Genomic DNA, 15054 nt, shown 5'->3' on the forward strand with positions numbered 1-15054 from the left:
CTCCCACTATATTTGATGTTTTAATATATAAAAAATTTGCCTGCGTATGTTTATGCTCACAAAACTCGAAAAGTAGTCTACCGATATCGCTGAAAATTTCTAAGTTAGTTTTTATTAGTACTAGGAGTGCTTAGAGAGTGATTTGAGAGAGAGTTGGAGAGAATGATAAAAGAAGTCGGGGACTCCCGAGGAATACCTGACGCAATATTTCTGCACTGGAATGAGATACGGAGTCGAATTAAAATCGATGTCATTTAGTTTTTTAACAGTAAAAGTGTGGATTTCCTGAAATTACATGAAGTGAATGGTAGAAAAGACACGAATCAAATGATTATTTGTTGTAAAATGAGGCGTACGAGATGAACGAAGGAGGTGTGAGGACCATGTTTGACTTGGAAGTTAATGGTTGAAAAAATAGATAACGCCCGAGGAAGACATGGCACGATAATACTTATTATAAAACAATAATAGTATTTCCACTTAAAATGCACCCAGTTGTTAGGTAATTCACATCCTCAAAACCCAAACCATCTATGTAGTCCCCGGGTAACGCCGGGTACACGTCAGTTAGTGTCTACATAAACGACCTGCTACAAGATCTCAACGATTCATGGATTGGTTACCATATTTTCGGACAAGGCATGACGTGGTGCTGAAGGCACCTCGATTAAAGCGATGAGACGACTTGTACGCTAGCCAGTCTCAATTCCACATACTTTAACGACTTTGAACTTTGAAGGATAGATAAAACTAAATATATTATTTAAAAAAAAAAACGATAAATGAAAAATTATATACCTAATGTATAAAACTAAAGCTCTCGAACCAAACGTGCCGATCCATGCTATTTTGTTCTTGAAGGAAAGAATCTACGTCACGACTGAATATATATGGGAGAGCGGGGGTCACCCCTCCACACTTGTTCACTGTCTACAGTCTGCTACGGATCGTGGCAGCGTCTGGTCTAGCGTCTAGTTCTAGTACCCTCAGCACCTCAGTTCCCAGCATACACATGGCTTCCACGCAGTCTCCGGGCGGTCAGGCGAGGATCCTCATCGGACTATCTTTGGGCAAGATCTGCCGGGGAGGAGGCGGCCTCCGCCGCAACCTGCTCGTGGCCACCGTCCTACAGAAGGCCAGACTTGTCTTCATGGAGGAGGCCAAATTCGCCAGACAGCAACTCATTTCCTCCGAGAAGGTTGAATGTCGGGTCAACGTCCCAACAGAGTTCGCCGTTAGTGACAAAAGTGAAAACAGAGTGACGGAACAACCTAAAGTTCTTTGTGACGATCTCGATTCTAGATTGAGAGAAGAGCCCCACAGCGCGCCAAAAGAAGTTAGTGATAAGGATAGTGACAGAACAACTCCAGTGAAGCGACCTTGCGACGAGAAACAAGAGGTGAAAAGGGCGAGATACTGTGGTAGTAATGGTAGTAACAGTAGTCCTTCAAGCTGTAGACCTCACCCTCCCCGCGCCCCACATCAACAGGCCATAGCGGTGTAGTCCTACTCAGCCTCTAGTCATGTGGATGTGTCATGCTTCAGCGCAGGTGACTCACGCTGGTTGACTGCTTGACAAAGGCACTGATAAATAAATACCAAGGAAACTGAATTTACTCGCCGATAAAACGTGATTCAGATTCTGGGAATGTGTTATCGACGCATTTTAGAATCGACGATTGCCGCAGTTATTGCAAGTGGATCAAGTGTACTTTTAAAATAGTTTAATTCAGTAGGTGCTTGACATCAATACGCGTCAAGGATGCAAGTGGAATAGTGGAGTCATCGATGTGTACCTAATAAAAATGATATTGTACGTATCGTTTGGTGCTAACTACATTATTTAAATTAAAACAAACAGGATATAATATCTACTCAATTGGATACAGCGCATTGCAGTTTTACCATATATGGGTATAAACTACATTGGATGGAGTAGGTACATACAAAAATGCTAGTATAATATCCTGAATCCTTGAGTTCAATATTATCGTGTATATTGAACAAACTTTAATTTATAAACAATTAATATTTAATTGTATCCAAACATGAATAAGTTTACTTTATTGTAAAGTATTATAAAACTATCATATTTATAAAAAATAATTATTTTTAAGGAATTTTATACTTGTTCGCCAATTTTATAATAAAAGAACATTTTTACTATGTATTTGAATGTATTTTTACTTTATTTATCCTAAACTGAATGGTTCGTGTTTTATCGATGATTTTATGTATATGAAAGATAGAGAAGTAGGTATATTCAGTCTCAGTTTCACTAAGGAATGTAAGTATCATACAAATAAGATAAATCATATAATAAAGAAGAAAACCAGAAGTGCCTTCTATATAAATCAGTATGAAAACAATATTGTATCATTGACTTAGTACCTTTCGTTTCTAGACAATTCTGCACGTGGTCTGTCTCTCTTACACTTGCCTGAAATTGTATATCGCCACCGCTTTTGAATTTCGTAAATATGGTTGAACACAGTTTTGTATGGAAATATAGGTACAAATTGGGCTTAGGTATATTGGAATCAAGAAAAACGCCCACTTGGCACTTCTTGTGTTATTTTCTGTTTTACTTTAATTTTAATGTATAAGTCAATCCCATAATATAAAACTGTTCGCAGTCAGTGGTACTAAAACAACCTATATCATCGAAAATATTGGAGAAAGTGGAAATAATGAAGGAGGGTAAGGCGAAAACTTATAGTTTGTAAGAAACTATTTAGATATACAACATACATATTTTTAAACATTTTTTGATAATGAGAACCTCAATTGGTACCCTTTAACCGTGCTGAGGCCTCCATTTTACAATTTAATAATAGTAAATAAAAATAATATAAACTATTAAATTGAAATAAATAAAATAAAACTGAGGTGAAATAAAATAAAACAGAGATGAATAAATAAAATAAATCTGAGATGAAATAAAATACAATAAAACTGATGATGAAATAAAATAAAATAAAACTGAGATGAAATAAGATAAAACAACACTGATATGAAATTAAAAAAAAAAAACAATAATAAGGACGGGGATGAAAAAAATTATTAAAATCAGCAAATATAATGAGGCAAGGTTGTATGTAGGTATTTTTGTGTGTATTGTGTTTGGTTTAATCTTTTACATTATTATAATATTGCCTTTTTTGTTCTTTAATCCGTATTTTAATTTTGTATCTGAAGTGTTTATTGTTTCCCTCACTTTTTGGATCGCGTGAAAGATTGTTTAATGCTTTTATTACCTGATATTTGTGGTGTCTTTGTTCCAAAGCTTGTGTTATGTAAAATAGTAGATATTATAATATTACATTTTTAGTAGTTCTTTGAACAATCCCTCGCGTAAAAAAATATTTTAAATTTCTCTTTAAATTTATTTTCTCTTATAATAAATCAGAACCAAAATTTCTTCTGAAATCATAAGATGTGTAAGTACGTACGTACTTAAATACCTACCTACTTAATCATAAACCATTTAACAATTTGTCTAAAGAAAAACGAATTATTTTTTCAAACTTTCTTATGGCAGGTCCAAGAAAATCCAAATAAGAACAACGATTTCACATTTGAAAAAATATCCTAAACCTTTTATGTGAAACCGTCCAAGAGTCCCAACTGTGTGGAGCCAATGAGACTATAGCACCCCCAATTGAGGTAATTGGGGAGGGGAAGGAGATGGAGAAGAGATAGGCGTGGACTAATTACTGAACCATTAAAACGACCACCATCTTGAAACGGAAAAGGAACGTTAAAACAAGTTTACAGACAGAGGATATGTCAAACAATCGAGTTAAAATAAGAGGTCGGTACCCTCAGTCAATTATACCATACCCACTTTAGTAGGTGAAAAAAATAGTTACGTAAAATAAAAAATGGCCTCGTAATAATTATGGTGAAAACTAAAGAACAGAAGATAGTGACTTTGTTTCGTACTATTTATAGATGTGTCAAATTAGGTCTTAAAATGATCTGTACTTATATATTATACTGACTCGAACTTGGGTGCACAATAAGTGCGATCCATCTAAGGAAAAAATGACCTTACTTCAGGCACACGGTGTGCTGTGGGCGTGTCCGTATTCCTGAAGTAAGTTAAATTTTTCATCTATTTTTTCGGTATTTATTCAGTGGATGTATGTTATACCACCGAACACACCCTCCAATCCACCGAACAGAGAAAAATGATTATTACTGATTCATTAAAATATTGCACTGTCAAAAACAGGATAGCATGCCGTTTCCTAAAAAACTTTTAGTACATTCATAATGTATCTAAAATTATTCATAATAATCTGAAAGTATGTTGCCTGTTGTATGCTGATGATGCAGTGCTGATTGCTAACAGGATGGAAGATCTCCAGTCTTTGGTGTCTAGGATGAACGAAGTATGTATGAAGAATGAGTTAATGATAATTGTAAGTACCTAAGTCTAAAGTTATGGTGTAAGAGAGAGTACGAAAACATGCAGTGTGCAATATAGTTGTGAATGAGGAATACTTGGAGCAGGTGGATGAGTTTGTTTATTTAGGAAGTATGTTTACGAGAGATGGGAAGGCTGACAGAGATATTGAAAGAAGGGTAAATCCAGGTAACTCCATTAATGGAGGACTGAACGCAGTTCAACAACAAAAAAATGTCCAAAGAAGTGAAGTTAGCAGTCCACAATGGAGTGCTGGTACCTACCCTGATGTATGGAAGTGAGGCATGGAACTGGCAGAGAAATGATGAAAGTAGACTGAATGCTGAAGAAACGAGATCCCCGAGGCGTATGTGTGGTAAAACCATGTATGATCGTGCGAGAAATGTGGAGATCCGCAAATATTGCAACGCTGATGTAAACGTAATGAGTAAGATTAAGAAAGGGACGCTTATATGATTTGGGCAAGTGAATCAGATACTTGAGTCGGGCCATGTCAAGAGTCAGAATAATAGAAGAGTATGTATGAATGTGAATGAGGCAAGCAGTGTGAGCCAAGACCGAGTTGTTTGGCGGTCCGTCCTCTCTGCATACCCCTGCGGGGAAACGGCGTGATGGTTAGTTAGTTAGTTCGGAACGTGTGTTCATACACCTGCGTTTATCCTGATAGTACTTACACAATGACGAAATCCGAAAATATCCAACATCGCAATCTGTCAATCCGTTCGTTAAAGGCCTGCAGTCCCATTTTTAACCGGAATACGAATAATTGGAAGAGAAAATTAGAGGAGAAAACTTACTGATATAAAATATTGCTTCTATATTAAAAATCTCTTCAAATTATTCGTATTAATGTTAAAAACGGGACTGCAAACCATTATTTTAATATATTTTTAATAAATTTATATTTTATACCAGTAAGTTTTCTCCGTGCGACAACACAATAATCATTATTTGTTATGATTTGACTTGAATCGTATGCAGAATTAATATTTGGTATTATTTCATTGTATCTATCGTATAGCCCGGCGATAACCTCCGTCCATGTCAATCCGGTTGACTGGGGCTCACTTTATCTCAACGAATGTGATCATCATAATTTACAAAAAAGATAAATTTAATAAATACATTATTATGGTCTTGATCAGTGGCGGCCGGTGGTCAAAATATGTGGGGGTTCACCGGATTACAACATTAAGTCATAAAATAAATTAAATAAAGGTACATACCTATTTATAAAGAAGTTCTATTCTCTGTTCATTTTGTTTAGCAAAGACCTCTATCAATGCTTAACACTGATAGTGCGTTCAGTCTGTCCTGGCTCAACGTGTTAAAAGATTTTATTCTTTTTAACGTTGAGAAACATCTTTAGCTTTCAACTGAGGTCATTCCAAAGGTCATGAATGGTGCACAAAAGTTTTAGTAATTTCACAGTCTCGGGAAAGTCTTCTAATAAACAAGTACTATAAAAAAGTTGTAAAATTGATAAAGCGCCGTTAGCTTTTGAAAAATCGTCGCGGGCGTAAATTGCACAGAGTTTACCTTTTAGGTACTGAACTTTATTTAGGAAGTCATACGTTTTAAGCGTCACATTGAAATCATGTTCTGGGAAATTTGACCTGTATCGATTTTTATTAAATAGCTCATTATGGTGTTTACCTTAGGCACGGTAGCCTGAATCCAATTGCATTCTGATGTCAACTTTTCCTAAAACCTTTAAGCTCAAAACTTTTTGTAAATGTAAATGATAAGAATTATGTTTTTTGATTTTTTCAGAAAGGTGAGTTACATCAGTAACACCGCTGATTGTCCAAACTGAATCAACATCGTAAATTAAACACGTAAAACAAAATAAACTATTCAATTGATCACATGCACAGAGCTACAAGCTTTGTTATACATTGTTTTGTTAAATGATCGAGTAAACTTCTTCGATCCAGATTTGCACTCTTGTTTTATTATCAGTTCAGGTTTTAGGTGGACCGGCATTTTTTATTATCACTTTGTTTTCAAAACTCGACCTATTATTCTGTATTCCACATTCAAACTCATTCTTAATTTATACGTTGAACAAACACAAAAGTAATCATAAATTAGTATAACATGCAATTGATATGCCTTATTAATAATTGATATACAAGATCGATATAACCTGCAATTAAACTTCAAAACTTTCTCAGAGTAAGATAAGTTTTAAATTCAAGAGACAATGCCTGGCAACGGCGAGTACTGACTGAACTGATAATAAGTAATCTGACCATCACTCATCTCTTAATGACAAGTTTTATCCTGTATGCTTGTATCGAAGAAGCGTAACATTCGCTGAAAAATAGCAGATGGTAAATTGAAACAACGATATCGACAATAATATCAAACATACGCGTTTTAGTTTAACTTTCTACTGAATAAACCGTTCCTTCTGATGTGGTGGTAAAACTCCGAACGCCGTTCTTGATATGGTATTATTTGCAAAGAATAGTATGTAATGGTATGGACCCACGCTTTCGACTGTTCCACAGAATATGCGACAAAGCAGTTAAATTTTGGATCGCAATCGAAAACGAACTGCTACGAACATGGCACAAGTCAAAGTCGGTCTGCAAGTTAAGCGCGCTTAATAAGTAGGTACCTTTTGAATGAGATATTATAACCGAACCGAGTTTCGTATTGTGATTAGCCATGTCGGAAATCTTGTTGGTTGTTCGGCGCTCGGGAGCACATATTAGCTGGCCGCCACTGGTCTTGATTCTACTGGGAAAATTTTTAAATAACTCGTTCATCTACAAAACGGCGAGTTCATAATGAACGTACCTGTTAGGTACGTTCAATTTAGTTCACGTTAATTTGTACACGGTTGACATTTGTCACATGAGAACGGGTCGCTTCTAAGATTCGTTTTTAAGTTCAACAGCTCGGCTGTGGAACGAGCTGCCGGCCTCTGTGTTTCCTCCCTCCTACAACATGGGACTCTTCAAGACCCATGTTCACTCCTTCCTCTCCACAAAAAGACCCTCCACACAGCATCCCCAAAGATGACATAGGCCCTGAGGGAAATTATTTTCTTCAGGGCCTCTTGTGTGGAGTTAATATAAAAAAAAGGTAGATACCTACTTAATTACTTGATAAGCAATTTTATTTAGAAAATTCATTTCTTTCAATGAAACTTCACCGTCCAGTTAAAACTAATAAAAATTAACAACTTTCAAATTCACTTGGAAATCAAAAAATCTGTTTAACAAACGTTTCTCTATCGTAGGCTGAAAATAACGGGAGATTATTCTAACCTTGCCACTAGCCACTCTCCAAAAAATATTATTCAAGATTTACACCCATATTTGATTTTGAATATTGAAGTGTTGACATCTAAAAAACCAGTATGAATGAGTTTTCGTTAGGTAGGTACCAAAACCACAATATTTGATAAGTAGGTAGGTACCTAGTACCTACCACACAAAATGAGAATAAAACAAAACAAATATCACGTGTGAGGTTACAGCTATTCTATCTATTCCAAGAAATCGTTTTTGTATTATCAATTTCAATTGAATTGATAGCGTAATGAAATAATTATCAATTAGCTAAATTGATTGTCATACCGCTTCAGCGAAAAAACAATTAATGACAAACTTTATGTGTAAACGATGAAACATCTACTTTACTGATTGATCTAAAATGTAAAATATTGAGGATTTGGGGATTTTCTTCGTCTGATGACTATGCGTAATCTGACCGAAAAGTCTGGCGTCGATTATACCTGACATTTCTGCTGAAGGCCTACCGATGAGCACCGGTGAATAACCTTTCTCCATTTCTTGTAAACGACATCAATAGAATCGTTGTGACATCATTCACACTTTTTGACAACCAAAGATGACGGTACCTGGATGCTGTTATGTCCCATCACGTGGGGTAAGCACCCACATTGTATCCTGAATCCTGAATAGAATGACGTAGATTACACAGCAACTTGTACGTAGGTATAATACTCGTAAATACCTGTTTTCCTGTGTTTAATTGTTGTATTACAAATTGTATGAAGCAATCTGAAAACTGTGCCTTCGGGAGCAGACAGTCTTATTAGACATTTTGGGGATCAGACCGGGTGCTTGCCCTCATTTGACATCCCTCCGAGATCTGGAATTATTGGAAGCCGAGACAGGGTGTTTGTTATAGGTTTGAAGATAGGTACCATTTCGTATCGTAAGTACTATTTTGAATCTGTTTAACAGCACTGAGAAGTCATGAACCTACTTTCTTTATTTTTGCTTTCTCTGTGGCTTCTAGTTGTTGTAAGTACCTATCTGCTTCCGTTTCTCAATGATTCGTGAACCCTTTAGAGAGCGGGGCTACTCCTCACAATAAGCGTGACTTGCACGATATTTTTTAATTCCCCACTGGCTTAGATTTTGTTTAAACATATAATATGTTATGAGTTATTTAGTGGTATTGTGCCTGTCTCACTAGGAACGCTTGTGTTGAGAGCAGGCTCACATTGATAGGGCACATATGATCTATGACTGATGTCATAAATAAACTCACACTAATTTCCTTATGTACGGTAGGTAGGTATTACTAGAAATAATAACCTCAGCGCCCCTTCCCACTTTGACATCCACCACATAATAGTGATTTTCTGTAAAATATTATCTTAACTTTGTGGCTTTGAAATCTGTGTCCAAGAAAAATCATCTAGGCACAATACTCAACATTGTCAAAACTCTTGCAAAAAGTCGAGTACCTACTCAAACAACATTCTACGTCACGTATCACGTGCCAGTGGCATGCCGACTGCCGACTGCGGTAGCGGGTAGCGGGCAGCGGGCGGCGGGACGCGCACAATGAGTGAGGAGGACCGACGTCATGCGTCACGACGTCTCTCGCCAGTCGCCGGTCCTACATAGTCCGTGATCTGCGGGGAATGCCATTCACGAGCAAGGGCTGCCACATCTACAATTTAAATAAAACTTTTACATTGTTTTACGGTATTGTTTATTGATTATACACGGAGTCCGGAAACTCGTAGTACAAGCGGGAAACTGGAGAATCTATACCACATGGGGAACCCAAATAAACATAAAGTTTTTTGATTTGAGCATTTTCACAAAAAAAAAATTTTTTCGACTATTTTAGGGTTAAAGTTTTTTCTGGTGTTTAGGGTTGAACAACAGATGTTTTAACCCTGCAGAGCAGAAATATTTTATGATTACACCGGATTAAATGAAGGGTGATTTCAAAATAATGCTTCAAATCCGAGTTTCTTCATTTGTTTTACTTTCAAATAGTTTTAACTAGTTGGGTACTTTGATCTTCAGTAATAATTTATAAGAATTTGATCAAAAAAAATCAACTTCTGACTCGATTTACTCGAAAACGAAAGCTCAAATAAAAAAAAAATTATACTACAAAATCGACTCCAAATGTGATGTAGATTCACCAGTTTCCCGTTTTTACTACGAGTTTCCGGACACCCTGTATATATAACATTACACCACACAGAGAAAAATGAGTACGGATTTCTTATTTATGAAAATACTGTTAAAAATGTGACTGCAAGATCATTTCCCAATAAAATATTAGGTAATCAGAATATATCTGAACACGTATTCACGCAGGTGCCCTATTATTATTTTGAAGAACACGTTTTTCGACTTCCTCATAACATATTCGTGCTTTACTGATTTTTTAATGTAATTTATATAAGTCAAATCATTTTATATAAGTCTCCAGTCCCATTTTTAATAGGAAAATGTATAATTTTATCAGATTTTTAATAAATTAACAATATTTCATATCAGTAAGTTTTCTCCGTGCGAAGTATTAGCTTTCTACAAAAGTAGATACACCTACAACATTTTGCAAATTTTTTTTCAAACGTTCTCCAATTATTTAGGACTCGACTGAAAGATTAGTGCTTTTATTAGTTTTGCAATAATTTATTGCCTTTACAGAAGTCTGTTTTTTCATTCAACAAATTCATTCAACATTTCTATGTTTTACTTTCCTATGCTTCGATTATTTGTATTCTGGAAATGCGCGACAATTTCGAATAAGTTATCTCAATTTTAAAGATTTAAAAGCGGTTTTTACAAAATAATGAATTTAATTTGATAGCATAAATCAAATATGTAGTTTTAAATTTTAGATATATTTTACCAAGACGTATAAGGTGAAACAATCAGGCGTTACTGGCAAAGAGTACATGTAACTCACATAGTTTCTTTAATATAGCTCTTGTCTTGTCTTAAATTATGATACTTAATTTGGATCAAAAATAAGAATAGGGCCTTCACCGGTACATTCACCCAAATTCGCAGTTATTGAGGTCACCACATTATTGAGCGAATACTTCTTAATACAAGTATAGGTATGTTCAAAGGTTCTAGGAAGTAACACGAAAAATTCTGCCTCAACACAGGCTAGCCTAGTGAGGCGGTATTTGAGAAACCTCAACTGTACTTTTATTTTCTTCTTACCTTCACAATATTATGTTTGTATTAATAGTTCTTCATTTTTGTAAATTTTATAACCTTAAACATAAAAGTAACAAATCAATGTACACCATAATATGTATGTATAGTTGTAATGTGTAAACTTTCCTAAATAAAGATATTATTATTATTATTATATTGATATATCGAAACTCAGAATAAAAAAGTTGAGAAATTGAAAAAAATAGGTTTTTAAATTCTTTGATAATTCTGTTTGACAGTTTTCAGTCAATATTATAATATCAAATAATAATATCAATATTATTATTATGACATAAAAAAGACGTTCTCCTTGGTAGAGGTACCTACAACAGATCTTCGTAGCTTTGGACATACGATATCGAATATAGCTAATTTATTAAGAATCTCCTCAAATCATTCGTAATCCCGTTATAACGGGTTGCAGGCCCTTAACGAATGAATTGATTAGTTTCCTAATAAACTTTTAGTTAAATACGAACGTATTATTTCTCGGAACACGTGTTCATAAAAATCATAATATTTTCACATTTCGACATATGTATTAACAAGGCAAATGCAGGTGCATGAAAACTAGGCTTACTTATTCAATTTCCTAATATTTTATCCGGAAACTGCCTGTTTTTAACCGGATTACCAATAGCAATTAGCAATACTCATTTTTCTCCGTGTACCTTCTATCTACGAAAATTTATAACCACCGGATAAACCCCAGCATAGACATTGATAATCTCACTATGATAGATTTTAATCTTAGCTCGTTGAATGAATAAAGAACACTTTTTTATTATTACCATCTATTATTGACCGGTCAAGCCTTCCCACAGAAAGCTGGTAGGTACAAGGTCCATTCGCGCGCGCGGTCAAGTGACCTACAACAAGCAGGTACCTAGGTATGTGCTTATCCGGAAATAACGGAATTCCCTAAGAATATAATGAAAAAAAAAATTATCCGCACTCTTTTCACCTGAATTATGCATTATTCCAATTAAAAAGTCCGTAAGCAAAGAGGGGATTGTCAACTGAGATACTTGGAATTGATTCATAATATTGTTACAGGGTCAACACTGTTATTTATTTACCTTTGAAAGGTACTAAATGAATTATTAATTACATTTGCCTTGATGGATATTGCGTAATACGGTTACAAAAATGATGGCCGTTGTTGTCGCTATGGTTATATAAATGACATTGACATACGCCACGCAGGGGGAAAAAAGAAAATCAGCTAGCAGGAAAACAAGTGATAACGTTACACGTTTACACTCTACACTTTATACACATGATAAAGTGATAACGCGTTGTTCGTTAATCCAACGTACATTCGGGTAGATACCTCACTAAGGTATTTTTAAAATGAAAGAAAATACAGTACTCGTACGTAGGTACTTAACTTTAATAACATTCTGAGGCTGATCGGCTGGTGTCTCCTAGAATCAAAGTCAAACAATTATGTTCGATGATTCCCTCGTAATGATCCAATTGGCTCAGGGGAAACTGTTTTACTGTGTATTTATTGCATTGTATGTTACCACAAAGTGTTGGTTTTCTAATAAATCAATACAATCTGAAAATCAATAAAATGATATTATTATAGCATTGCATATTTACAATGTGGATTGTTACAAAATACACAAAAAAATAATAATGGGAGGTTCCGATGCTCTGTAGGGAACCCCCTTGCACAGCGCGGGTGTAAACTGTACACCCTAAAGTTTAAGTTTAGACTTACGGAATTCAATACTTCGTTTGTGTGAAAGCACTATGAAACAATAATAAAAGGTGATAATCAAAATAAGTTATTTTGTTTTTACGGAAGTCAGTTATCCGCTATACACAAGTAGTGACTATTTCATCAGTCTGTTATAATTTGTTTGTACGTTCCGGTTCCGTGGCCAATTAAATGATTCAGTAAAGATTCTTTTTTCAAATATGAAATGTATTTTTCTTATTCACATTTATACAATGTGCACATATTTTTCCTGCCGGAAGAAAGTTTGAAAAAAAGAATTTGCATTGAGATAGTTACGTTTCTTTGGACCAATTGTATAATTCATCATAAATGGCGTATATGCGGCACGTTCCAGAGTGGCAGATACTCTCAGTATCGCCTTGGTGTAAGACCACCATTGAGAATTGAAACGTCGCTTGCCACGGTTTTGGTCGTGTTTGGTGACCAGATCCTTCATAATAACCAGATACTTCCGCATCTCCTTCTCATCCCCACTACCTTCACAACATACTCCAATTGGGGATACCATAGTTTCACTGGCTCCAGACTTTTGGCAGCAGTTGGGACTCTTGTGCTGTTTCACATAAAATATTAAAAAAAGTTTGCCTTGTTTATTCCAGATCTCGGGGAGGATGGTGCAAACCAACGAGTTCCATAGAAAATAAAGTAAAAATAAAAATATTTAAGATAGACAATAAAAATAATAAAATATAAATATAAAAAATAATAACAATAAATAACCAACAGTTAGACCAAAATTGCATACGTCAAATAAATTATCTAAATTAATTTTTAAATTAAATAACATAATTTTACCAAAAATCATATTTGATGAAATTAGTTTTTTAGAACTTCATACAAGAGTATATGCTAGTGCTGTTACTGTTTGTAATAAGTTAGGAATCAAATTATCATCCTCTGATGATAGATCATATAGTTATAGTAAACCAGAATGGCAGATCAGATTAGAAAATGATGTACTATTTTTAAGAAGTAACATAGTTAGAGTAATAGAATATAAAAATGGGAATAGAAGTAGGAAAATTTTGAGACATGTAGATGAAATTGGGAGAAAATTTGGTTATAACATAGATAGTCATAATAATGAAAATATAATCAATGATTTATTGGATTTATTAAAACAAAAATTAGGCGTAAAAGCTAGTAGATTAAAAAGATATAATTAAATATATAATACGTATAATAAAAAAAATAATAAGTAACAGATTATTCAAGAAAAATGAAAAAATATTTTATTCCAAACTTGACTATAAACAAAGTATTATTTCGAATAATAATATTCCGTTGCCATCTGAATCAGATATGCGCGATTTTTGGACTAAAATTTGAAGTAAAGATATAAAACATAACGAGTCCTGCCTGAGCCCTGGATAGAAAATGAAGAACTCAATTTTTCAGGCATTGACCAAATGAGTTTTTCTAATATATCGGTTGAATTGTTAACCAAAATTATAAAAAATTTAGTAAAAACAATAAATACTTGGGCAATACCTCTATTAACGTACTCATTTGGCATAATTAAATGGTCCAATACAGATTTAGATAACTTAGAAAGATTAATTAGAACTACGCTAACAAAGTTTAATTGCCATCATCCAAATTCAGCTATAGAACGAGTTAATTTACCTAGAAATTTAGGAGGTAGAGGTAAAGTCAAAATAACTTCTTTGAAACATAATCAGGTAGAAATGCTAAGAACTTTTTTTCCATAGGAAAGCTCATAGCTCAGAAATGCACAAAATAATTTGCAAGGCAGATAGAAATATTACACCTTAAATTTATACGATGAGAATGCCAACATTTTTATAAATTCCAACCAGGAATTATTAGATTCCTGGTCAAATAAAATTTTACACGCAAAACACTTCAATTATCTCAACAAAACGTATGTTGATAAATTTTCGTCAAACAAATGGTTGAGTATTGGAGAGTTGAGCGCAGAAATAGAAGGATTTATGCTTGCCATTCAGGATAGAGTCATTAATACTAAAAATTATAGAAAGCATATAATCAAAGATACAAATCAAATTGATGAATTGTGTAGACAATGTTTGGCTTTTCCGGAAACTATAGAACATATTATATCGGGATGTTCTATATTAGCACCGTCCGAGTATACATTTAGGCACAATCAAGTTTTAAAAATAATTCACCAAAATTTGTTAATTAAACATAACTTGATTGACTGCCGTAATATAGTACCATATTATGAATACGAACCAAATTCATTTTTAGAAAACGAAATTTATAAAATATATTTTGATAAAACTATACTAACAGACCGAACGATTAGTCATAATAGACCCGATATAGTTTTACATGACAAAATTAAAAAAATAACTTATATCATTGATGTCGCTATTCCAAATTCCTGTAATATTCAAAAATCTGTTAATTTAAAAATA

At 34.3% G+C, this 15054-nt stretch overlaps 1 protein-coding gene across 1 annotated transcript; it reads left to right on the forward strand.

Moving 5' to 3' along the window:
- Window positions 1–930: 930 nt before the first annotated feature.
- On the forward strand, window positions 931–2150 carry LOC149424564 (uncharacterized). Its single transcript, XM_089631413.1, has one exon. The coding sequence runs from the start codon at window positions 1013–1015 to the stop codon at window positions 1502–1504; it is 492 nt and encodes a 163-aa protein (XP_089487539.1). The 5' UTR covers window positions 931–1012; the 3' UTR covers window positions 1505–2150.
- Window positions 2151–15054: the final 12904 nt, after the last annotated feature.

This window comes from Hesperophylax consimilis, chromosome 4, assembly GCF_061612785.1.
Source record: "Hesperophylax consimilis isolate HC1 chromosome 4, BYU_Hcon_1.0, whole genome shotgun sequence".
In the NCBI taxonomy this organism is placed as follows: Eukaryota; Metazoa; Arthropoda; class Insecta; order Trichoptera; family Limnephilidae; genus Hesperophylax; species Hesperophylax consimilis.

Bases quoted from the DNA above. Each gene is read 5' to 3' on its own strand.
- LOC149424564 (XM_089631413.1), top strand. From the start codon at position 1,013: ATGGCTTCCACGCAGTCTCCGGGCGGTCAGGCGAGGATCCTCATCGGA.